At 37.6% G+C, this 27,196-nt stretch overlaps 1 protein-coding gene and 2 long non-coding RNA genes across 3 annotated transcripts in view; 1 reads left to right on the top strand and 2 right to left on the bottom strand.

Annotated features, from left to right (window-relative positions):
* Positions 1-11,032, bottom strand: part of LOC132001891 (uncharacterized) — a 93,140-nt gene extending 82,108 nt beyond the window's left edge. The window contains exons 1-2 of the long non-coding RNA XR_009399709.1: positions 10,957-11,032; positions 10,361-10,513 (exon numbers count right to left, since the gene is read on the bottom strand). This is a non-coding gene — a long non-coding RNA (uncharacterized LOC132001891). The remainder of the gene's footprint in view (positions 1-10,360; positions 10,514-10,956) is intronic.
* The window catches only part of IL23R (interleukin 23 receptor), a 57,550-nt gene extending 46,113 nt beyond the window's left edge, over positions 1-11,437 (top strand). The window contains exons 8-11 of the mRNA XM_059376837.1: positions 2,027-2,116; positions 5,037-5,142; positions 7,690-7,780; positions 10,784-11,437. Coding sequence (XP_059232820.1) covers positions 2,027-2,116; positions 5,037-5,142; positions 7,690-7,780; positions 10,784-11,437 — 941 coding nt within the window. The remainder of the gene's footprint in view (positions 1-2,026; positions 2,117-5,036; positions 5,143-7,689; positions 7,781-10,783) is intronic.
* Positions 11,028-27,196, bottom strand: part of LOC132001890 (uncharacterized) — a 43,174-nt gene continuing 27,005 nt past the window's right edge. Inside the window, exons 3-4 of the long non-coding RNA XR_009399708.1 lie at positions 17,550-17,806; positions 11,028-11,098 (exon numbers count right to left, since the gene is read on the bottom strand). This is a non-coding gene — a long non-coding RNA (uncharacterized LOC132001890). The remainder of the gene's footprint in view (positions 11,099-17,549; positions 17,807-27,196) is intronic.

A 27,196-nucleotide genomic window follows, 5' to 3' on the forward strand; every position in this document is an offset into this window, starting at 1 on the left:
TACAGTTCTCTCCATAAGGTTACTGCTTTTATAATGATAAATATTAGGTATGATTTAAAAGAAATGACCTAGCCACATGGTGGCAGTATACCATGAAATTACACTATATATAGTTTAATTTCAGTCCTATGCTTAAAAATTTTGTCATTGGCTTGATTTCCTCTCTGACAATCTTGTTTATAAATTGTCTTACTTCAGATATCTGATTCTTTGTGAAATTACGCTCTGATAATTAATCATGTCTTAAAAGAATTTTAAAATGACTAATCTAATTTAAATTAATGCACCTGGTTGATTTGAAACTATGATAACAAAAAGACCCTAAAGGATAATTGTGTTTATTTTCCCTATTAGGGCTAATAAAGCCCTAGTTAGATATGTACATTACTTTTATGTAAAACGAAATTAATAACCAAAATTTCATTGCTAAATAATCACCTGTACTTTATACAACAGAATTAAGTTAACCTGCATTAAAAGCCACAGCACCACGTATTACTTTTAAATAAAAATGCTAATTTTAAAATAATGAAAGTGAAAACAAAAATAATCTAGCAATATATGCTATAAACCCATGATCTTGCCAAGTTGAAAATTGCATTACATTTTAATATAATATATCTAGTCTTAAAATTTCAAAATCATGTAGATGCAGACTCCTGCTTGGGCTTCCCAAGCCTGAACATCAGTCTACAAAATACTAATTTAGATGAATAAACCTGGCTGGTGACCACTGGGGCATAACCTTGCTCCCAGAGTTTGATGAAACCACATACTCGGGAACAAAAGAGACTTAGTGAAGCATTGAGAAGCCAAAAAGAATTCCTGATTTGTCACAATTCACAGTGCAACATTTTCCTCTCAATGTAGAAAAGACAGAATAAAAACATAGAAAAGAACTTTTGGTTCTTCTGATGTTTTCACCTTCTAAAATTCCCTACCCATTGTTCTTAGAAAACTACTGAGCTTTTGCCTGCACCCAGGTCAACCTTTTTCAAAAATTTCCAAAGACCATAAGAACCTTTTTATTGAAACTCCATGATGGTTTTCTCAAAGAGAGCTGTCTGGGCCATACAGCTTGTTATACAAGCCTGTGATATCATGGCGGCAGTTAAAGCTGCCTCAAATCATGATTCCTCCCTGGTCCTGCAAGTAATTCTTCAAAAAGAAAAATCTGAACACTGAAATCAGAATAACTGAATAAATAGGGCTTGAGGCACACTTGGGAATGCAGAGCTTAGAACCATTTTCAGGAATGTCTTCTGTCAGCTGGAAGAATAGTGTCCTTGAAGTCACCTCTGGGAGCTTTTAAATATCAGGAGGGAGATGAGTAAGAAAGCACCAGGACTCTTTTGGGTTCAGACTGAAAGTGAGTTAGCTGCCAAGGCTGCTCACCACACCCCGGTCAGAAGCTTTCATTAACTGTGTCCTGACAGTCATTATGACTAAACAGGGCTGGTCAGGATCTTTGCCAGTGGGAAAGCAGCAGAGGGAAGTCATTAATAGAATTCCACACCTGTGTTATAACCTCAAAGTGTCTGCTAATCAAAATTGGGCTGCTTCTTTGGAGCCAAGATACTGTTCCCCAACAGTATCTCAAAGATTGTGCAAAGGCAGAAGTGACACATCCTGGAGGCTCTTCAGGAAACCTAAACTTTATTGCATCATCTATTGGAAGGAATCAAGTAGAGACCAGTTACTGTGCATTTTTTCGGTCAGTGAATTAAGTAAAGCTCCTTGGTATTTGTTGCCTAGAAGCCTCATGAAATTAGAGGACACACCTTGAAGTTTTACAAACCCTAGGTAGTTTTTATTGTCTTTTCAGTGTTTCCTTCCTTAGGATTTGCCCAATTAAACAAAAGGGAGAAGAAAATACACACATATTTGAAGGCCTTTGCTTTTATTCCACATTCAAGCCTATTAAAGTGTACTTTAATCATTTCCAAACAAGTGAAGAACCCTTTTAGGAAACTGGGTAACCTAAATGCAAAATGTAAGAAGCTCACCCTATTTCATTTTGTTGAAGTTCCCCAGGTCACGCAGAAATCATCCCAACATGATACTCAGAATTCTGAGCATCTAACTGCTTCCATCTTTAAAGGACGTCTTACTTCTGGTAAGAAAATACTACTTGGGTTTTTTACGTAGTCTTTACTTATCAGCCATTTGAATCTTCCAACTGAAAAATCATGTTTCAGGCATAAATTTCGTGATAATAAGATATGCTACATGTTTTTTATAGGAAAATAATCAATAAGGATCACTTAAAACTGAATTTAAAGAATGATTCAGGGACGCCTGGGTGGCTCAGTTGGTTAAGCAGCTACCTTCGGCTCAGGTCATGATCCCAGCGTCCTGGGATCGAGTCCCACATCGGGCTCCTTGCTCCGCAGGGAGCCTGCTTCTCCCTCTGACTCTGCCTTCCACTCTGTCTGCCTATGCTCGCTCTCGCTCGCTGTCTCTCTGACAAATAAATAAATAAAATCTTTAAAAAAAAAATAAAATAAAGAATGATTCAGGTGGACTTAGCCAGCCTTTGCTATCGGTTGGATACATTTTCATTTCAATGGGTGTGGGGCTCACAACCCCAAAACTCCTTCTTAAAAAACATTATTTGAGTGTCTACCATGTACTAGGAGGTTGTACACACCATTTATTCAATATTCAAAACAACCAGGTGAGAAAAGTATTATGTATCTATTTTATATGTGAGAAAACTGGAGTTCAGAGAAACTGAGGAACTTGTCCAAAGTCATACTAAGTGACAGACTAAAATTCAAATCCTGTTTTTCAAATCCTGAGTCTGTTTTTTTTCTTATAGATACCAGCTCCTATTTCATTAGGATGACCCAGTATTTTCCTTTGATGAGCTTACCTAAATGTTTTAGGCATAAAAAAATTATGAGGTCAGGTTGTGCAATGGACCAATATACCCTAAATAGAAATTGCAAATTGAAAAACGTTAGGCATAACTATTTCACCTCTGACCACTGATACACCATTTATCTCCCTGCATAGAAATCTGGCAGGAATAGTATCAGAATTTTTGCAGGTTACTTTGACATTCTTGAGACTTTCATTCATTTATTCATTTATTCATTAAGCAACTCCTATGTGCCAGTCACTGTTCTGGGTAGGGGGGAATCAGCAGTGAAAAAAAAAAAAAAAAGACCAAAGGTCCTGTCTTCATGGCTTCCATTTTGGACAGATGGGGAGAAAAACAATAAACAGAACAACAACAAGAAAAGAGTCAGGTGGCAGTTAAGTATCATAAAGAAACATGAAACAAGGTAAGGCCACTTAATGTGTGTACACGTAAATCAAGTGCTTAGACCCAGTAGAGATACCTAATTACAGATAACTACCCAGGTCTGCACCTTGATAGTTCTGTGAGAACTGGGGAGGCCAGGAGCTCCCTGCCGCCCTATTAGATAGGTGTTATAATCTCTGTTTTACAGAAGAGGAATCTTGAGTTTCAGTGAGCTTATAATTTTGCCTTGAGGTTACTGGGCTGGTAAGGGGCAGAGCCCAGTGTGAATCCATGTATTTTCAGTTGCCTCTTAATCACTCTGCTGTATCCTTAGAACCCTATGCCTGGCTGCCCGGCCCCATGTTATTGTGGGAATTCTCTATTCTCTCCCAGGCACTAATGCTTAAAGATATGTGGCAACATTAGTTGCATGAAATCTTCAGCAATAGAGTTTTAGTCCTAGAAAAACACTCATTCCATATCTCCCTTGGATCTCTGGAGGGTAGAGGTGGTTGTTGTTTTTTTTTTAAGACTTATTTATTTGTAAAAGAGAAAGAGCAGGCACACATGTGAGCTGGGGGAAGGGCAGAGGAAGAGAGAAAGAATCCTCAAACTGACTCCTCACTAAGCAGGGAGCCCACTGCACAGGGCCCAACATGGATTGGTCCCAGGGCTCAATCCTGAGACCCAGAGATCATAACCTGAACCAAAGTCAGATGCTTAACTGACTGAGCCACCCAGAGCCCCCCCAACCCAACCCTAGGACTTTGGAGTGAACTAGCTACACTGGCCTGGCCCCTGCCCACCAGCTGGCTTTGAGAGAGGGACCAGGCAGCCTGGAGAACCCCAGGTGCATGTCAGGTGCATTTGAGAAATACCGAGGGCAGGGCCAGTGAAGTGTCTGCCACATTGTAAGTATCTGGTAGATATTTGCTGAAGGGAATGAGGAAGGAAGGAATGAGGATGGGAAGGCAGCCAGTATCTATCATCACTCAGAACAAACTTCAGTCTGATAGTCATGTCTCAGTGATAGTCTATATTTGAAAATAGAAAATAAGATTTTTTTCATGTACTAAGGAGAAAATGTGATGAGCCTAGTAGGTAACATGTGTTGAATATATCATATTAATTATCTAAAGATTTGGGGGTGATTAATTGATGCTTCAAAATGCAAGAAAAGCATTGCTTTTAAGATAAATTTTGAGTGCAAAATATAAAGCAACTTGAAAATCTTTCTTATATATTGTTTCAAGTAGAGCAAAAGTCCTTTCTCAGCAGAAAAAAATTCATGAACAATAGATTTTGAAGAATGGTGACAACTTCTACATAACTTTTACCTTGCTCTAAAGATTAAAAAGAAAACCCAATAAACCTCAATTGTGATTGTGGCCAGCTTTAGACTCTGTTACCAGCAATTGGGAATTCTCACTTGTGTCAGACAAACCAAATGAGGTTCATCACTAAACCTTTTTATATAAAATATGCATGCACAGGCTCAGAAAAAAAAAGTCTAATGCTGACCACATTTGCCAGAGATGCACTTCTAGAAACCCACTGATATCAGATACATGTTGCCTAATTTTCTCGGAAAAAAAAGGTATTGTCGTGCAGTTTGGAAGGACAGTCACTGTACACACAGATCAGTTAATTTCAAGTTAATTTTGTTCTCCCCTTCCCTTTTTCCTTTGGGATCAATGACTTTTGCTTTGCACAGAGTAGAGAGGACAATGATTCTGACATCACACAGACACTAATGCTTAGCTAAAGTTATTTTTCTTTCTTTCAGACAACTGGCAACAAGACACTGGACTTTTATCAGGAATGGTTTTCTTTGCTGTTATGTTGTCAATTCTTTCTTTGATTGGGATATTTAACAGATCACTCCGAACTGGGTAGGTCTCTGTAGAACTTCTACTTTCTGATTTAGACCACATATAGCAATTTGTCATTTCAGCTATTTACTAGGAAAACCCATCAAAGTTTTTAATCAGAGAAAGAAAAATATAAAAGGAGCAGTGTTTAATGATTACCAAGCCATGCCAAACTCTTGACACATGTCATTCGTTTAATCCTTGTGATGACCCTGCCAGGAAAACCCGAAGACTTACTTTAAAGATTACTTACTTTAGGCTTCAGGAGGTTAAGTGGTCAGCCCAAGGTCATTAAGCATTAAGCCAAGAGAGCCCAGACCCAGCTGACATCACAACCCACGTTCTCTCCTTTGCTACATAGCCTGCTCACTGTGCCTGGACTCTTTAAAGTGGTTAGGTGATAATCTGCCTCAAATCCTACCCAAACAAATCCTCTGAATCAGTGTGAGCAGCAGTGTGGCAACATTTGAATTCATCACTCTGATACCAGTTGTGCCTGTGTGCTAGTATCCAGCTCCCATGCCCATTCTTGACCTCCTTCAATCACTGTTTTCCAGAATGGAATTAGTAAAGATCTATGCCTAGTTCTGGATAAATGAAAGTTTGAGGAATGCAAAGCCTTCAATTTTCTAAATTTTACTAGATGCATTAAGTATTTCTAATCTGTGAATAGACTAGAGCTGTTTGATGTGGCAGTCTCCCTATATAGCTAATGATGCACAAATTTTAACCATAGGAATGTTCTTTGCCTAACTGGCACTTGGTTTCTCTTTCTTGCCATCACTTGCTTCATGATATAATCTTTCTTTCTTTTAAATCAATAATCAAAAGGCAGTAAGAAAATTCATAATGAGCTATTCTAAGTGAGGTAAACTTCTGATTTTTTTTTAATTTACGTAGGCTTTTCCTCAGAGGTTAGTAATATTTCAAATTTTCAATTACCCACTAATAAATATATCCTTGATATCATTACAAGGTGTGTAAACTAATAGAAAAGCTTATTTTAGGTTGTTTTAAAAACATACTTGATTATAAAGCCCCCAGAAACATCTTAAAGTTTGAACTTGTATAACATAAAAATATTAATATTTGTTATTGTCCAAAGATACTGTGAAAATTTAAATAGCCTTAAGTTTGTTATTAATAACATAAAAATTAATTTCTAGTTGACAAATAAGAAAATAGAATAATTCTTTGCTCATTTAATTATTTAAGTAAATATTCCTTTTAAAAAGATAAATGAAATGAGATAATTTCAATACAACTCTTTAATATATAAGCAGACACTCTTATTTACTCTAACTACACATACTTATAGAAGCCTTACTTTGAAACAAAACTGGAAAACATTTTAAATTGAAACCAAAAATGAGTGTGTGTGTGTATATATATATATATGTATATATATATATATATACATATATATGTGTGAGATATATATAGATATATATGTATAGATTTGTGATATCTATGTAGATATATAGATCTAAATGTTCTCACTGTATTGGCATGCTGTATAAAAATTTTCTGTAATAGCATGAACTTATTAATTTGGCCTCATTTTAAGTATAGAAAGAGAGGGTGAATTAGTAAAAAAAAAAAATTGAGTCATAAAACATTGTCTCAATATGTGTAAAGAAATTATTTTTACCCTACAGTTCAAGGTGAAATTGAATGAGCAAAGTTCATTCAGCATTTTGGTTGTTACTCAGTAAAAGTCCTTAGAAAACTTGCTTAAACAGATAAACAAGTCTTATCTGTTGCTAACAGGTACTTTGTTTACAGGTAAAAATGCACCAGAGATCAGTTTAGTCTAAGTTCCTATTGCAGCCTCTGCTCAAATGGATTTGTACTATAAAATGCAGAAAGTGTTTCTTTCTGCTGTGCCCAGCGTAGCTTGGGGAAGAAGTGAGGTGTTCACAACTTCTCCCTTTCCTTTCCATCACCCCACCCCAGTGGTCCTTAATAAACACACAACCTAAGTAAAAATCAATATTCTCACTGTGCCATACAACTGCAAGACAACTTCTTCAGCCTCCTACTCTATCCACATAAACAACGTTTGGAGACAGCACTATCACCTCAACCCTCTATGGAAACAGGACAAATTCAGAATTAAAGGAGCTAGAACTATACCATTTTATTATACAGCATTCTCTTTTTCAATATTTTTCTGTGGCTGTAGTCAGCTTGGAACGCTCTACAAAATATCCCTAATATTTTCCAATTCTTTCTACACTGATATCTGCTTATAATGGTTAGCCTTATTGCACATGCATATAGTTTTACTTCCAGGGTGGTTCTCCTACTCAACTTGAATCTAGTGTGAGGGTTTTGAAATGTTCTGGCTCATTAGGAAAAAAAGCAGAAAAATAGAGAGAGGAGGAAATCTGAAAAGATATTAAATCAACTTCCCACTTAACTTACTCAAGTTAGAGGTGGAAATCTGCATCAGGAAGTTTAACCTTTATTACGCATTCCATTCCAGGTGATTTCCTGGTTTCCTATGTGATTGCCTGCGCCAATCTTTAAGTAAAATGCTTCTAATGTGTCGTTTTTATTTCCTAGGATTAAAAGAAGAATCTTATTGCTAATACCAAAGTGGCTTCATGAAGATATTCCCAATATGGAAAACAGTAATGTTGTAAAAATGCTACAGGTAACCAAACACCATCAAATAAAAATTAAGTGGCGGCTAAGACTAAGAGTGCAATCCAATAACTAAAATAGAACTTCTGTTCAAATAAATGAATGTGTGTACATTTTAGCATAATTGTATAAACATAAACAGAATTATACATATTTCAAGTTATACTTAAGGGAGATGAGGGGTTTAAGTTAGGGGAAGGAAAGAGAGAAGGAAGAAAGAAACAATGCTATTCAAAAGAGAAAAGGGAAGAGGAAGCTTGTGGGTCAGGTGTCGTCACCTTGTGGCCAATAGTTGATAGATGACTTCAGGGATGGAAGGAGAAAGGCAGAAAAGCTCAGTAAAATGAGGCTCAAAGACAAAAAAGAGTCTTCTGTTTCACATGAGATTGGAGAAGCAGGTGAGATCAGCTTCATTCCTGACGTCCAATGGATTTGAGAAAATAAATGTGAGAGGAGTGTGGAAGATAATGTCACTAGGCCTGGGCCAGGTTTCCACTTCAAAAAGAACAGGAAAGTGTGCGGGGAAGACCCAAGACTACAGGGGCTTTGCCAGTTATGGAGGAACTGCTGCTGATTATGGAGGAGGGAAAAGATTCTGCTATGTGTGCTCCTTCTACGTTTTGGCAGACTGGTTTCACCATTAAGGGTCTCAAAACCTAGCCAATGGGACAGACATATCATCCAAGCATTACAGTGCTCTAAGTGCAGTGACAGAAATGAGACCAAACATGATGGGGGTATTCAAGAAGCATATGGAAAGATGAGAAGGAGTTGCTTAGGAGAAACAGAAAACATTCAAAATACAGAGGACAGCATGAGAAAAAGCACAGAATGAGAAAAGCTTGTTAGGTGTTGCTTTATTGAAAAGCTTGATAGGCATGGTTGGTATATTGCTGGAATGGTGACTAGGATAAGATCATAGAAGGTCGTTACAGAACTCATATCCGCATGCAGTCAATGAACAACAGTAGCTTCAGAGGGACATGAGTCAGAAGCATATTTATATTAAATTGGTCAGGCTTAAGAGGAACTACCACAGAGAAAGAGGGAATATCGGTCAAATAAGACCATGAAGAAGAGAGGAGGGGATGGTCTAAAGGGATGAGGTGAAAAGGTTCACCTTAGGCAGAAGGGAGGATTCCTATCTCTGGATACTTGAAGGCGAGAAAGTGTGTACACACAGCTGATTTTGAAGGAGATAATATTGCCTACTAATAGTGCAGGGGTGATCTAGAACAACTGAACTCACATATGTTATGAAGTACATCATTAACAAATAACTGAAGGACAAGCATATATTCATCAAACTATAGATAATAAAAACTGTAATCCTGTTTTTCTTTCCACTAGGTAGTTCTTATTTCTCTACTAATTATTATCCAATGGAACTGAGGATTTTCTGTGGCTCAGAGAACTGTCCCTGACCTTGTTGTGGTCAGATCCTCTTCTTCCATTATTATCTTCACTCTGGAATGGTCCCTTTTGTTCTTCCATGTCCTTCATTACAGTTTGACTCCCACCCACATCACTCAGTTGCCAGCCGGAAGAAAAAACCTCCTTCTACAGAACATAGCCACCTTGTATTCTTTGTTTCTTATAACATGTCTAGTTTCTTTGCTTTTCATCTGACCTTCAAAAACATGTCTGCCCTTCCCAACCCAAAGCTGGCATGCTCCCTAGGAGGCTGAATCTGAAGAAAATCTGAATGACACTTCATGTTGCTTTATTCAAAGTTTGTTTGTTTGTTTGTTTGTTTGCCAAACTTCCTTCCCATTCTGGACTACTGGAATTAGAAACAAATCTTCAGATGAAGTTGTGTTTTCTGCCCAAAGACTAAGGGTAGTGTTCTAGTGGACCGCTATAACAGAACACCATAGACTGGATGGCTTAAACAACAAACATTATTTCTCACAGTCTAGATTTAAGGCACTGGCAGGCTGAGTTCCTGGTGAGAGCTCTCCTGAAGAGGGCCACCATCTTGCGGTCTCCTCACAGGGCAGAAGGAGAGATAACAATTCCATGTCTTCTTATAAAGGCACTAATTCTATTCATGAGAATTCCACACTCATGACCTAATTACCCAACAAAGGCCCCATCACTTAATATCATCACACTAGGGATTAGAACTTCAACATATAAATTCTGGAGGAACACAAACATTTAGTCCTTAGCAAGTGGCTATAATTTTATCACAGCAGAATTATTTGCCTTAGGAAGCCAGCCATCAGCTCTGAGGCCTCAAGTAATTTTCTTACCCAGAAAAATCATCAGGCTTTTATACAAATAAAACCCCTCTTCACTGACCCTCCTGTTCATGTCTGAGTTATGAATAGCTGCATACATTTAGAACTTCAGCACAAAGCATTTATTATTACATTATTTGAAAATAGAAGCAAAACAGGATTCTCCCACTTTCCTTTCTTTTATTTAAGTAGTAATGCTCCATGATATTCAGAAATATTCCAATATATTAAACTTCCAAATATTAAAAGGTACTGAAATAATATGCAAGTTAATATGCAAGGTACATTTTTCTTTTAAAAATTTTTTAAACCAAGACATGTGCTTTAAACAGGGATTATTGGCGCACCTGGGTGGCTCAGTGGTTAAGCCTCTGCCTTTGGCTCAGGTCATGATCTCAGGGTCCTGGGATCGAGCCCCACCTCGGGTTCGGTTCTCTGCTCAGCAGGAAGCCTGCTTCCCCCTCTCTCTCTCTGCCTGCCTCTCTGACTACTTGTGATCTCTGTAAAATAAATAAATAAAAATTTTAAAAATAAATAAACAGGGATTATTTTTATTATTCCTTTCTTTAGTCTCCTTGTGGGAGAATTTAATAAAGACTTGGAATTGAGGAGGGTAACAAAAGGAGGAAACTGTATGGGAAGAGAAACAATGTCAAAAGAGGGAGGGGAAAGGAAAGCTGAGGGAAAGCAGAATTCCAGTTCTTACTTAATTATCCAGTTAGCTCCTTTAAATGTCTTTTGTAAAATAAAAATAAAATCTTTCTTTCTAGGAAAAAAGTGAATTTATGAATAATAATTCCAGCGAGCAGGTCCTATATGTTGATCCAGTGATTACAGAGATAGAAATCTTTCTCCCAGAAGAAAACAAGCCCATGGACTACAAGACAGAAAAGAAAACAGAATCCCTGGAGGCCAGAGACTGCCTGCAGAAGTCACTACTCACCAGCACTACAGCTGTGTATATTCCTGGTCTCAGCACTGGGTATAAACCCCAGATTTCAAATTTTCTCACTGGGGAAAACCATCTCAGCAAAAATGATGACGCATCTTCATCAACTCTCAAACCAATGGCTGATTCCTTAGACCTGGGGGAAAATGCCAGATTTAAAAAATACCCTAATTTTGCTTTTTCTGTCTCAAGTATGAATTCGCTAAGCAACACACTATTTTTTGAAGAATTAAGCCTCATTTTAAATCAAGGAGAATGCAGCCCTCTGGACATGCAAAACTCAGTTGAGGGAGAAACTACCATGCTTTTGGAAAATGCTTCACCCAGTGAAACTATTCCAGAACAGACCCTGTTGCCCGATGAATTTGTTTCCTGTTTGGGGGTTATGAATGAGGAGTTGCCATCTATTAATTCTTATTTTCCACAAAATATTTTGGAAAACCACTTCAACACAATTTCACTCTTGGAAAAGTAGAGCTGCGTAGTCAAAGTGATTATGGGAAAGCTGCCTTGCAATCTGAAGTTGGATCATCTCCTCTTCAACCTAAGTTTAACCCCCTGAGCCACCCAGGCGCCCCCTTCAACCTAAGTTTAATTCCGACCTATTTTTTTTTTTTAAGTTAGAGAGTTAAGTTCCAAAGATAGAACATACTGCATAGTCACAAAGGAAGCACCAATATTAGGTACACCTTCTGTATTTTTTTAAGAAGTATCAACAATTATATTCTTTTTATTTCCCTTCATTGCAAGGCATAGAACAGATCTCTCTGTTGTACAAAGGATAAATACTACAAGATATGTGGTGGTGAAATAAATGTTGGAAATAGTTCTTAAAAATTGAGACATTAGTGTTTGTTTGCAAGGGGAGAAGCAAGTTTAATTTTCTTTTTATGGCTTAAAATTCCCTTGAGTGATAAAAATATAGTTCCAACTACAAAATAAGAATAGAATCAGAGGAGCATTAATTAGCATGTCTGTTGTATTATTTTTTTCTACTACTTTCTATGCAGGTATTAGGGATTTGATGTTTCTTTATTTTGATTTTGGACTAAGAGAGTGATAAAACAATGATGTGAGGACATCATGAAACTGCTGTCTTCATTCAGGTTAACTGTGATGGCATTGTTGTCTTGTGGTGTAGCTGGTGAATTAATTACACTATGGCAGAACTGAAATAGCAGATGCATTATCAGCAAGGTGTAATTATTCCTTTTGTAATCAACTGTGTATTAGATATATGTCAGGCAATTATTGTTAAAACCCATATTTGTCCAAATCTGGGATGGCAATACTTGCCATGCCTACCATTGCCCCATATCCCATGTCTCCTGCAGACATCACTAACTGATCACCACACACCCTTCTGCTAAGCCTTAAGGTGCCCTCAGAATCCTCTCAACATGGTGCTCCTGATAGCTATACTCAATATGGTCAAGGACTGGAGGTGAACTTTATCACCCACCCAGGTCAATATTGAGAGATAGGTCATCTTAAAATATAAAATGTCTATTTTTCAGCTGAAAAATGGTACTCAGCAAACTTCTCTACTTTTTAAAAATTTTTTTAGAGTGTGAGCAGAGTGTGGAGGGACAGAAAGAGAGAGACAATCCCAAGCAGACTTCACAGTCAACAGAGCCCAGTATGGGGCTCAATCTCATGACCCTGAGATCATAACCTGTACCAACACCAAAGTCAAGAGTTGGTCACTTAACAAATTGAGCCACCCTGGCATCCTGCAGACTTCTCTATTCTGATTAATTTTTATGGTCCAGGGAAAAATTTTTCTAATGATCAGAACAGAAAACAGAGTAGGTTATCCACTGAATTTCTCTTTTTCTTTTGAGCAGTTATCAACAATAATAATTTATATTCAGACTAATTAGTTTGATTTTATTATAATAAATTGAGCAGTTAATTTAAAAAAGACCAGTTGCCTACTGTGTATTAAGCACATGAACAAGCTATTTTGTTTTGTTTTGGCTTTTTTTTTCAAAATTAAAAAAAAAGGGGGGGACGCCTGAGTGGCTCAGTGGGTTAAAGCCTCTGCCTTCGGCTCAGGTCATGATCCCAGGGTCCTGGGATAGAGCCCTGCATCGGGCTCTCTGCTCAGCAGGGAGTCTGCTTCCTCCTCTCTGCCTACTTGTGATCTCTGTCAAAAAAAAAACAAAAAACAAAAAAACTTTAAATTAAAAAAATTTTTTAAAAACCCAAATGCCGTTTTATTGTCATTAAGTGTCCCCATGAGGAAGATGACCATACACCCTGGTTTATGCTGGTTTGTGGTCTTTTGCCCCAGTGCTATTTATGACCGGTGTACCCTTTCACTCTTAGAAGCATCCCATTTGGATGATAAATCATATGGTTGTTCTATCTATGAAGATTTTAATGCCCAGCATATAAGCAATTTGTTATAATTCACTTTTTTTTTGCATTGACAATCTTTATTTTACTTTATATCATGTACTAAAGCCATTTGCTCCAAAATGGAACATTACTATTCATAGTGTAAAAAAACGTATCCCTTACTATGAATTTCTATTCTGTTTGTCCTAAAATCTGTGTATATTTGTTGTACTTTACATATTCTAAAAGGAGTATATTTTATTTCACTAATGAAATGCTAATATTAAGGATGACCTATAAATGATCATATGCCTTTCCTTTATTCTTCTTTGAAGGGAGAATATAATGAAACAAAAAGGCAGGAAGTACATGGGATACAAATAGCTAAAGACTGAGATAAATCTTTGATGTCTACCAACCTGATGAAGACATCTGTTTACATATGAAGAATATTTTCATAGTGTATTTCAGTATAATTGTAATCTGCCACACATAAAAAAAGCTATTGTCAAGCTTACGAGACTGCGGCATTATTTGATCTACATAAACTTCCATTGCAGAGAATGCCTCCTTTAGAACTTCTTCTTGTCCTCTGGAGTGAGAAGGAGGCTCCTTTCTCTTCCTATGGTGTCTTTTCTATACCAACATCACTGCTCAGCACAGAGAAGATACTCCTAGTTCCATCTTTGCCATTAGTCCTTGCAGGTCCAATGGACTAAAAACTGAAGCTGTACCTATAATAGAGGCAATGTGCCTGCCATTGCTCCAACTAAGGGAAAGTTTCAACTGTTTCACCACAATGCAACCTTGTCAGTAAGAAAGGGTTTTCTTTCCATGATTCTTTTATTCAACTATCCACTGAAGTATTGCATGTGCAAAGCACTTTGAGCAATACAGATGTGAACAAAACCAGCCAAGTCCTTGCAGCCTTGGGGCTTATATTCTAGGGCCAAGAAACAGACAATATATGCCCTTCAAGGAGCTTACATTTTTGTGGGAAAGGACTAAAGCTAGGGCTGGGGAGAGGCAGAAAAAAAATAAAGAAGAAACATTCCATATAATAAGTGTAGAGAGGTAAAATGAGGTAATATAGTGGAGAGTGATTTGGTGGCCACTTTTTGCTGGACAGTCAGGGAAGCTCTCTTCCAGGAAGGGACACTGATGTTGCCATCTGAATCACAGGTAGGAGCCAGTGGGTGAGAATCAGTTTGCCACATCAAATTCCTTTTATAGAAAAGTTATCCAGTGACTAATATCTCTATTTCTTTGTGTCCTGTACAAGTTGGCCCTAATCCCAACCCCTTGCCACCTACCCATTCTCAGTCAGCATCTTCTGTAGACTGGGGGACAAGTATGTATATCTATTTATCTTTTCATCTGGCTTATTATTAACTTTCTCTCTCTGAGTCTCATAGTGTTTGTAAGGAGCAGGAGGAAGAAAGAAAGAGGCAGAAAAAGTCCCTCAAGATACCATTGAAAGGGAAGAAGGAGAGAGAAATACAAAGAAAGAAAAGCAGATTAATCCTCAGTAATGCTGAAGCAAAATGGAATCCCAATTCCAGACAATACTAAAACTGATTAAGGGACATCCAATTTCCTCCTGTTCTAGTATCTCCTTCACACTCTTCCACTCTTTTCTTATATAGAAGCAATAGGGGAAGGCACAAGTGAAGTATGGTTTAGGGTTGTTTTCTTGGTTTATGTGTGTGTTTTATTATTTTTTAAATTAGGAATGTGTTTTTGACCAGAGTTAGATATACAACTGATAATATAAAAAGGCTTATGAGTGTTAGCATGTGGTTCTCGTCTAATATTTGCCCTCCTGGTTCAATCACAAGGTTTTCCCACCTTTTTTTCTTTTCTTATATATTTTCAGTCATTCTCTCTTTGACATAGAGGCAGCGCATGACCATGGCATAGAGAGAGGTTTTCAACAATAAATTTTCGCAACTGATACCCTTTCTCCAAATGAAATTTGTTGCAGAAGCCCAAAATGTAAAATAGGTGAAAGCAAATCTGCTGAAACAGATGTTGAATGTCATGCCTGTCCCCAGCAACCCTCTTCTGCATCAGCCTGTGCATACAGGATGAAAATCCCAGGCTGGGGATTCTCTCTTCCAAATATGTGACCTGGGTCCTGGTCCTCCTTGAAAACCCTCTATCTTGGGATTGTACCAAATTTTCCATCTCCAGCTAGAAGACCACCAGCCCAGGTGAAGGGCACCCAGAATGCCCTCAAACCTCCTTACTTCTTGAACAGCTGCATAAAAAGGAGCTCTCTCTCAGAGACTGCTCAAAGAGGCAGTTCTATATGCAATAATTAACTTGTTTCTTTCTAATTACTTAATCATAAATGTTTGGGTTTTGTTCAAGATTATGCTCTTTTTGTGATCCCTGAGAATAAAATATTATGTATTGAACATAATTAGATATTATAAACCCAAAGATTGTCAAATTGTGTTGTGGTTTATCTCTTTACTAAGTAATTATACCAATTATAGGAGGTGATGTTTTAATGGGAAATGCTATCCACTTGGCAGACACTACTGATTTAAAATAAAAGAAGTAATTAAAAACAATTTATGAATTTCTTTTGGGTAAAAGCATGAAACCAATATAAAATAATTGGATTCTGATTCATAGAGTGGATTGTGTAACACGTTCTTGGATGCTACAGTTAAGGCAATATTACAAGGAACTCCAACAAAAGATTGATAGAATGTTATTATGTCTCTTTCCCACTGCTAAAATTACACCATTAAATTCCAATTAATGTTTCATGTTAAAACTCCTTTAGCCATCTTGCTAATTTCACTTTTCAACTTAATTTAGGATAAACACTATGCATCTTTTATATCTAGTATTTCCATCAGTTTTCTGAAGATGCATTTTCTTTATGCTTATATTCAGGAAAACAACTTATTCTCTAATTCTCATAATTAGCATTTAGCAACAAATTAGGAACTTATTCTAAAATGGTTTATTTTTGTTTGGGATGGTAAGAGGATTCTGGCCTAACTTTATGAAAAGAAAAAAACACTATACCAGTATTACAGAAACAGTTCTTTCCTGAGATTATTGGTTCAAAAATTCAAGCAAAGCAAAATGCTGTTTCTAACCATAAAGGCATACCTAAAATTAGTGACTCTGTCAGAGCACAGGAAGGAAATCATAGTCAAACACTGGAGCGTGAGTGAGATACGGAAGTCAATAAACCTGACTGTTTTCTTTCTGTTCATATCCTGCTTGAGAATATTATTAGAAGTGAGAAAGAATACAGCAGTGACATTTTTAAAGTTAATTTTTAAGCTACACAGTAATTCATAAAAAGACACTTTAAAAAATCCAAGTAATACCAGTGTAAATGGAGTGAAATGGGACAGTTCCTCTTCACACCTCTGCTTCCTGTGCTCCACCCCCATCATCTAGTGACTCTCAACACGTTAATGTTTTTCTTTCCCATTTTTTTTTAACCCAAATGGTTAACATATGGTACTGCTCTGTGACTTGCTATTTCCACCTAGCAATATATGTTGGAAATCTTCACATGTTGTTATATATAGCTTTATCTTATTCTTTTCAGCAGTTTCATCGTATTCCACAGAATAAACATGTTTTAATATATTTTCCTATTCTGTTTACGGACATTTAGACTGTTTACAATTTTTCACTATTAAACCCATTCCTGTAATAATTCCTTTGGTGTATAGATCCTTACACACACATGAGAATTGCCTATATGGATGCAGCAAGAATGGGAATATGAGGGCGCCTGGGTGGCTCAGTGGGTGAGGCCACTGCCTTTGGCTCAGGTCATGATCTCAGGGTCCTGGGGTCAAGTCCCACATCAGGCTCTCTGCTCAGCAGAGAGCCTGCTTCCTCCTCTCTCTCTCTGCCTGCCTCTCTGACTACTTGTGATCTTTCTCTGTCAAATAAATAAATTCTTAAAATATATATATATTTAAAAAAAAAAAAAGAATGAGAATATGAGGTATGTGAGAGGAGAGTGAGGCAGGGAATGTCCTTGGGCAGCAGACGTGTGGAATAAAGAGGAGGAGAGGAAAGAGCACTGGAGAACCTGCAAAGCATGTACTATTAGGTGCTGCAGGACCAGACTTGTCCACCTAGTGAGCAACACTGACCCTCAATTCCCACCCTACTCTTGTTTTTGTTTTAGTCTTCAGGACTTCCTAGTAAACAAGCAAAGTCTGATATTGATAGATGATGTGATACTTATTCCAAACCTCTTCTTGTCCTGATTTAAATGAAGTTCGGCCCTCATTTTACTTTGGTATTCAATGTAGAAGATTTATTTTGTCTTGTTTGCTGAAATTGAAAATCACTTGTATTTCATTAAATGAAGAGATTAGGATTTTAAGAAGCTGCCAGCTGTGATGTATTTGCAGGTCCATTCTTCCTTTTTTAGTATTCATTGCACATTCCCTCAATGTGCTACTTTGGAGATTGCATTTGATTGAAGAGAGGCAGCCTATGCAAAGCCCTGTGAGGGAAGGATGGGAGGGAGCTGGTGAAATCCCAGAGAAATGCAGAAAAGCAATTGTAATGCAAAATAAATAAATAAATAAATAAATAAAGACCAACCCAGACATGCTTTGGAAACACAATACATGATAGATCCAACCTATCTTCATCGCTTCAATGATATGTTCATTTTTAAAAGCCCTCTTTAAAATTCTTGTGTTTTTAATTTCCATTTTGTTTCTTTTGTTTTACTAAGCAATGGAAATCCTCACTTAAGCAAAAAATTTGCAGAAAAGCATGTAGAACTACAAATATACCCGCTGTTGCAAATATGTGAACTAAATTTTCTTCCTTCATTTTCCCTTCAAGAACTTGGATTAAGGTCAAAAAATTAGGGTTTTTTATTTTCAGATCTACCCCATGTGACCTTGGGCAATCACTAGAGTTTCAGGTGTTCACTCCTTGTCCTATTTTCTGAGACAGACATACAGACCTTTGTGTACCTTGCCAAAAAAAAAAAAAAAGCAGAGAGCTGACCCTCTCTGCTTCCTGCAGTACTTTCTTCACTTCACTGCAAGAACATCACAAGCCCATTACCTCTTTCTCGGACCACCCATTCTCAGTCTCCTTTCCTGCTTTCCCCTAATATCTCTGTCATATAAACACTGGAGACCCCATAGCACAGGGCTTACTTTCTTCTTTGATGATCTCAACAATTCCTGTAGCATTAAGCACTATCTATCTACAAATCATGAAAACAGATCAGTCCATGGGCACCTGAGTGTCTCAGTGGGTTAAGCCTCTGCCTTTAGCTCGGGTCATGATCCCAGAGTCCTGGGATCGAGCCCCACATCAGGCTCTCTGCTCAGCAGGGAGCCTGCTTCCCCCCTCTCTCTGCCTGCCTCTCTGTCTACTTGTGATCTCTCTCTCTGTCAAATAATGAGTAAAATCTTTAAAAAAAAAACAAAAACAAAAACAAAACAGATCAGTCCAGCCTCTATTCTGAAATCCAGACTCATTCAACTGTCTGTCTGACATATCCATTTTCACATCCTCATGGCCTGTAATACCCATATGAGATGACCTCCCAAGCCTTGTGTTCTCACAGACATCCCCATCCTCATAAAGAGTATTGCCATTTTTCCAATGCTCACAAATCTAGTTATTACCCTTGGCTTTTTTTTTTTTTTTTTTAACTGCTGTTGTTCTCACTCTTCATGTCTATCAGGAAATCCTACCCACTCTACCTTCAAAACATATCCAGAAATTAAATCACTTCTTCTTACTACCTCAACTTGATCACCCTAGTTTAATCACTACTATCCCTTGTCTGGGTTATTATAAAAATCTCCTAAGGTCCATCTTCACTAACACAACTGTATATACCTAGATGATCCTGCTGAAACAACACTTCTCTCTTTAAAATCTGCCAACAGCTTCCTATCCCACAAACAACAGCAGTCTAAGTCATAGTGGTGACCTATGAAGTCCTACATAGTTTACCTCTATCTGTCCCCCTGGCCACCTAGTAAGTACCTCAGAGTCTTAGCTCTTGCTATTCCTTCTTCCTGGAATGCTCCTCCTCAAGACCATTGCATTGCTCATGGACACACTGCCTTTAGCCCTTCCCTGGTCACTTTATAATTGCAACCCCCCAGCCCCAACCTATATTTCCTACTCTCCTTTGCTTTTCCTTCATCAAAGCACTCACTACCACCTAAAATCAAGTGCACTGCACTTTTTAGACAATGTGTTCATTGTCACCTACTCTAATATAAGATCCAGGACAGCAGGAATTTTGGCTTTTTCTCCCCATAAATCTTTAATGCTTAGAACGGTGCCTGCCACATAACGGGGTGCTCAACAAATGTTTGTTTAAAAAATGAATAAATAAACAATGGTCTGATCTATTAATTCCATCTGCTTCACATGAGAAGGAAATCAATACACGAAGGTGTCCGAGAACTTCCAGACCTCAGTGTATTTTCTGAGGCTCTTCCATAACTCTATTAGTTTATCACCATCATTGTTGCTTCTCTCTAAACTGACACCGTGTTAACTGATGAGAAAGTGGTAATACGATGTAAACATAAACATTTTTCTTTTTGACTGTACAATTTTCTTTTATTCCTTAGATCATTTCAACACGACAGCTTTTTAAACCACTTTTTACTTTTGACCAAAACTGTTATTTCAAAGAGTTGCATATGGCAGAGATAACAACACCTCAGTGTGCAAACAATGTCTTTCATTTCTTCAGGAAGAAAGGTTTCTGGCCACCCCACTAATTAGATAGCTCTCTGGCTGATAATAAGGGCCAGATGAATTGCATGATATATTAAAGAAAACCAGCAAACAGGGGTTTCCCCTTATAGAAGATGTGCTAAATAGCTTACTCATAAAAAACAACAGCTGAATTCTAAAAGACCAGGCAATCACATAGTGGATAGGAACTTTGGCTTAAAGAAATGTCAGTAAATTCTACCTAAAATAGCCAAGTAGAGATAACGCATAAAATATACTTATTCATTTACTTGTTGTTTCAAATGCCATCGAATTGTGTTTCAATCTAGAAAATCTTCATTTTCTAAATGAAGCTGGGCTTGCCTTGGTCATCTGTGGAGGAGGCAATTCCTCCTCCTGACTCCTAGTCCAGATCTCTTTTACAACCTACAGCAAATCAGCTGTTTTGAAATGGACCAGTGGTTCTCATTTACCTAAACATTAGAATCACCTAAGAACTTAAACAACAACAACAACAACAACCAAGCCTGCTCACCATGCCAGCCTCATTGATACTTTTTCATCAGGGGTATTTTATGCACTACCAGGGTTGAGAACCATCCACTTAATTGTTCCTCTTTGTGAAAAGAAACTTTTTGCCTTTGTTCATCATTATTTGGCAGCAATTCTTCCGTCACCTCTTCTCAGAGACAACAGATGTAGATCAATGGAAGCCCCTCCACCTCATTATATCCCATCTACAAACTTGCATTCACCCATCTTCTCTCCTTAGCTCCGTAAAACAAGAGATACACGTTTTCCCTGCTGGGCTAATGTCTCCATCTAGCACTGCACTCTTTCCCTCACCTTGTGCCTTCTTAGAGACTGGCTATCAGTATCAATTTACATATCATATTCATCTTTTTCCCATTTACCAGTATCCGTCTCATAGTAAATGTGGTAGAGACTTCAAATTGTCTACTCAACATCCATTCTTACTTTCTTAATTACTAACAGAACTCCTCCAGTAATGAAGCAACAATGCCCGCCCCCCCAACCCAAAGACACATTTTCCAGCCTCCTTTGCCACTAGGTGTGGCCATGTGACTGAGCTCCAGTTAATGAAAGATATACAGAAGCTGTTAGAGGGATTTTTGGAAGTTTTTTTTTTTTTGAAAGAGGGTGGCAGAAAAGTGGATAAATATTTTCCCCTCCATGTCCCCCCTTCTTCCTTCCTGACTGGAAATTGGGCTTAGTAGCTAGAATTCCAGCAGCCATCTGGGACCATGACTTCTATTCCTGGAGATAGTGCACTGGGGATAGTGGAGCAGAAAGACGGAAAAAGGCCATGTCCCAGATGATTTTGAGGAGCTGTCCTGGATCACTTATCTCTTACTTTCATATGACAGTAATATTTTTATTTGTTTGTTAGTTTGTTGAAAGATTTATTAAGTATCTCTACACTGAACATGGGGCTCAAACTCATGACCCCGAGGTCAAAAATTACATGGTCCACCAACTGAGGCAGCCAGGCTCCCCGAGAATAATGCTTTGAAATAACCATTATTGTTGGTCTTGCTATCCATATCTAAATTAATAATAACGGATGCAATAAGCTATCAGAAACTATTTTTTCACAAAACGGCTGGAGCACACCCTTATGGTGGTCCTATATTGTCTTCAGGTCCCCTTTCTAGAAACTACCCCTTTCTTTCTCCACTGTTCCTTTGGTGTCACCCTGGTCAGCTGGCAGCAATTGACTGATGTGAAGTGTCCTCACCCAATGAGGATGAGTTCTGCCCCAGGACTTGCCTCTAATCATAACAGTTGGGCTGGAGGTGCACACCCGACCTAAGCTGGACTATGCAAAGGCTCTCCCCAGCAATTTTGGAAAAAACAGGGACTCTCCAGTGACAAAGTTTTAGATGCAAAGTGTAGAAGCTATTGTCAGTCATGCTCTTCTCTGTATGGCCAGAATAAAAGGAGGATGGTCTGTAGACTTAAAACAAAAACAACAAACTGATGAATAGAAAAGGTCAAAGAGGAAGGATAGAATGGGAATCCTAAATACACCTGAATCCCTTGTTATAATTGTTAATAAGGTTCAATCACCTTTGTGACTTATAGCATATGAGAAACTTTTATCATACATTCTTTCTGCTTAAGCTTCTTAGAGTTGTATTTCTGTCATTTATGATTGAGAGTCATATTACAATCCCCTAGAATTAAGAAAAAAAATTTTGTATTTTGCTCCTAGAATCTATATCACTTTCTTTTAATTATGATTAACAATGATGGCATTTGTTTTCTCTTGTACACTAATTTACTGATATTGAATAGGGACTATTGCGCAAAGATGTATTTGATGTTGCTTTCAGTAAATGTTACTGGGTTAAATCTCAAGCCAACCTGACAACTTCTCCCTACATCAGTTTCTTTGCAATTACAGACAGAGGAATTGGCAGTAAATGCAATTCAGGTGAAAGAAAACACCATAAATTTTAAAAGCCTGTGAAGGACCACTGGATTGCATTATCAACTCCTTATGCATCCTATCTGGAAGACTAAAATAGAAACCAAGTTCTAATGTTCTTGTTTTTGTAAACGTATATAATTGTTATCTTTCCATCTCAATAAGTATGTCTTGATAAAGATATTGCACGTTATCTGAGAAGAGGAAAATCTCTTTAAATTACATGACTGAGTTTCAGAATGTAAGTAAAGCATGGCTAACCAAAATGTTTAAGTGAAGTGATGCAAATTTCCTTTTCTATGCCTACATAAACAAAAATCTTTTGCACGGAACCAAGTTTTATGTGGTATAACATGTAAAGAGAAAGCACTTTTTCTGTTTTTGCACAGGAACCAGGTAACTTTGTCATAAACTGGGGAAGAAATGACCTAAGTGTCACCTCCCACATCTCCTGGTGTGAATAGACTTAAGAGCTACTAGTTGCCATAAAATTAAATCTCAGTGCACAAATTGAAAAAAAAAATTGCCATAAATGAGTTCTACATATTCATACTGGGAGCTTCCCATGCCTGACTTATCTTCCCAACAACTTGTGAGGCATTACCATCACCATTTTATAGCTGAGGAGGAGACTGGGTCAGGAGATCCTGCATCGCTTACCTAGCTTTTGAACATAGGTCACCTCATTTGCACCATGTCCCTCATTTAGCACTGTATCCTAGTGTGAATTCCTCAAGGTATGGGAGGCGCTGTTTAAATAGTGTCTATAACATTTGTCATACAAGGCTAGAATCTTCTTGGTAATAATAATGTGTACAGCACCAAGAATATAACAGTTACACCAAGAATTTATTAAAGTCTGCAGGTATGTGTAATAGAGGAATTACAAAAGGCACACCTGTGAAATATTTTCAGATTCAGCAATAATAATCATTTAAAATCTAAGCTTGACCACCAAATACACCGCAAGATCCTAAATTTAAACCTATGCCAAAATCAAGTAAGAGGGGAGATTTGCTGTCAAGATTATTATGAGACCATTTGACAAAATCTTAACATAAACTGTAGATTATTCTTAAAATGCTGTATCAAAGTTAAATTTCCTGCATTTGATACCTGTAATGTGAATACTTAAAAATGTATCTTTATCTATATGAAAACACACTAGAACATAACTAAAGAGACATAATATATGCAAACAACCTCTCTTAGATGGCTTAGTAAATTAATTATAACAAACAGGCTTCCAGTTATGGAATGAATAAACCATGGGAATAAAAGGCACAGCACAGGGAACATAGTCAGTGATGTTGTAATAGCATTGTATGGTAACACGTGGTAGCTACACTTGTGATGAGCATAATATAATGTATAGGGAATGGAAATTTCTATACTGTATAACTGAAACTAATGTAACATTCTGTGTCAACTATATAACACATTTTAAAAAAAGAGAAATTGCTTCAAGAGAAAGTGGAGGGGAGTGACAAAACGTAAAAAATAATCCAGAAAAAGGTATATCGAAATTATTTGTATATATTGTTTTCACAATTTTTCTGTAAGTTTGAAGTTATTTCAAAATATAATGTTAATTAAGTAAAAAGGAGCACTAAGTTTCTACCTAGAGTCTTGGGTACGGGCTCAGGTTTCCTGTTATCTGCCCGAATGGCATGTCTCATTTCACATAACCTCTCTAGACCATGTAAAACACAGAAGTTCTGTTTTAAATGTAGATTGCCATTCCATTATAAGAAATGGCTCATCCATTCCCCTACATTGAGTAGTTTTGACTTTTTCACTATTACTAACAACGCTGCAGTGAGCAGCTATATACACGGTTCCTTATGTTCATATACAAACTTGTTCTAGAATTAATCCAGATGTATCAGGAGGGATAAACTCAAGAATATAAGAATGAATGAAAAAAAAACACACTGCAAAATAATACATCAAAATGATTCCATTTATAAAAATGTTCAGACATTAAAATACATCAGAGAAGTATAAAAACATACACTAGGTTAATAGACACCAACTTCACCATATAGCTTACCTAGAGGGGAGGGCAGAGAGAGGGAATGATAGGGTTGGCTTTAAATGTATCTATAATGTTTTATTTCTCAGAGACAGACAGACAGAAGGAGGGAGGGAGAGAAGGAGGGAGAGGGGAAAAGAGAGGGAGAAGGAAGGAAGAAGAAGGAAAAAAGGAAGAGCCAGAAGGAGACGGAAGGAGAGAGAGTGTAAAAAAGGGTTCAGCTAAAGAATCTCTCAGTCCCTTCCAGCTCTAATGACCTATATTCAAATTAGATTTGTTACCTTAACAAACCTTATAAACTTTATCTTGCTGATGAGTCTGTGTAGACTTAATTTAACAGAATTCAAAAGGCCCATGTTGAGAAAATGTGCAAGACACTGAGCTACCTACCAGGTAGTCAGAGATAAATAAAATTTAGTTTGGAATGGTTTGAAGGGAAAAAAAGCTCTAATATTACTTTGAAGAAAAAGTGTGGGTCAATCATTTCCTTGAGATAACATAACTTAAGCTACAATTAAAGGAGAAAAAGAATAGGGGTTGGGGGAAGGGCAAGAGTTGGAGAAATGCTTTTAGCCATTTATTCCTGACATAAAAACAGGAGTTTTTAATTCTTAGCATTGTTGGCTCAGTCAACTGCCCAAGGAAGTTACAGCCCAAAAGAAAACATGTTATTACACATTGAAATTGGTCATTCATTAATATCTACAATTGAAAGGCATGTTTTGAAATAGCAGAAAAACACAAGCAAAGAAAAATATTTTTGATCCAGGACTGGTATTATTTAAAGTAAGATGAAGAGGAAATTTAGTAATTATCCACTGAATTTCTGCAGCTTGATAACCAAACTGGATAGTTCAAGCAAAAAAGGCACATATTGGTTTACACACATGATTATAGCAAAACATTCTTCTTGGGGTACCTAGGTGGCTCAGTGGATTAAAGCCTCTGCCTTCGGGTCAGGTCATAATCCTGGGGTCCTGGGATCGAGCCCCATATCGGGCTCTCTACTCAGTGGGGAGCCTGCTTCCCCCTCTTTCTCTTTGCCTGCCTCTCTGCCCACTTGTGATCTCTGTCATATAAATAAATAAAATCTAAGGAAAAAAAAAAACCAAACCATACTTCTATACCTCTGAGAGTCCCCTTATGTAGAAATGAATAAGAGTTTATCCATCCAGTCTCTTTTGGTACTCAAGAGGAGAAAACCTGTCTCAACTGAACTTAAAAGAAAATGGAAATTTATTGGATAAAGTAATTCAAAAGTTCAGGGTAGATTTAGCTTCAAGTACACTTTGACCCAGGTGCACAGGCAACAGCATTAAGACTCAGTTTCTCCTCATCTCTTAGCTTGTCTTTCTGCAATGTTGGTTTTATTTTCAGGCTTCATGTGGTGTCCCAACAACTCCACCCCCTGTCACTTTAACTGTTAGCAGTCCCAGGGAAAAAGAGACAGTCTAGTTGAGTAGTTCCTACATAAATTCCAACAGTGTGTTTGGCATAACATGCATCACATAGGTATTTCTGAACAAATCAATCACTGTTGCCCAGGAATGCACTGCTCTTGCTGGCCAGGCCAAGTCACATGCCCACCACAGGAGATTAGAGGTTAGCTACACTCTCAGCACTTATGGTAATGAGGTGTTCTTAATGAACACTTCTCATACTTTTAATGTGCATTAAATTGCCAGGGGAACTTTTAAAATACAGATTCTAATTCAGCAGGTCTGTAGTAGGCCCCCAGAGTCTATATCTACAACAGTCTTGGCCATATGAAACTCCCACTCAGTGTGCTAAATGGCTGTTTAAGGATTGTTAAGTGTAGTTAGTTGCAGCCTAGACCAGCTACATAAACTAATGGGCCTATGCAAAATGAAAAGTGGGGCTCCTTTTTTTTTTTTTAAGATTTTATTTACTTATTTGACAGACAGAGATCACAAGTAGGCAAAGCAGCAGGCAGAGAAAGGGGGAAGCAGGCTCCCTGCTGAGCAGAGCGTGGGGCTCCTTATTAAAAAATAATTAAGAATTTTGAGAAGACAAAAGCAGAGAATTAAACTAAGCACAACTTTTCTCAGTGTGTGGCCTGTGCAACTGCTGGCTACACACCCATGAAGCCAGCCTCATTTGCAGACTTCTATTTTGATGAGTCTGAGGCTAGAGTGAGATTGCTATGAATAGGGGAGGGTTGAGGCAGAACTTGTGATCCTCTCTGCTCTTCTCAGATGTAGCCTCATTTCTGTACAAATGCTGAGCAGTTATTTGAAAACCATCTCCCTGAAGGAACACCAGTTGTTTGCCTGGTTGTGGAACCTACATATCTCAGTCCATCTCTCATTAGAAGAGCACTGAAATGCTTACCCATGTCCTTAATTGCCTTTGAGTTTACTCCCATATTCAGCTAGGTATTCTTACTGTATGTCCCTAAAGCAAATTACACCTTCAGGATCACAGCACTTAGTACATATTATCTCTGTTAATAGTTTAGTTATCTATCTTCCCTCTTGGACTCTAAGTTCAAGGAAGGTGAGGACAGTATTTATCTTGTTTATCTTTGTGGCTCCTTTCTCTAACATAGTACCTGAGATAATGTTTTATAAATATCTATGAAGTGGGTCAGTAATTGTTGTACTGGTTAACACCTGGCACTGTTAGACATTTAAAGTTTTAGCGATTCTAATGGATAA

This window comes from Mustela nigripes, chromosome 14, assembly GCF_022355385.1.
Source record: "Mustela nigripes isolate SB6536 chromosome 14, MUSNIG.SB6536, whole genome shotgun sequence".
NCBI classification, from domain to species: Eukaryota; Metazoa; Chordata; class Mammalia; order Carnivora; family Mustelidae; genus Mustela; species Mustela nigripes.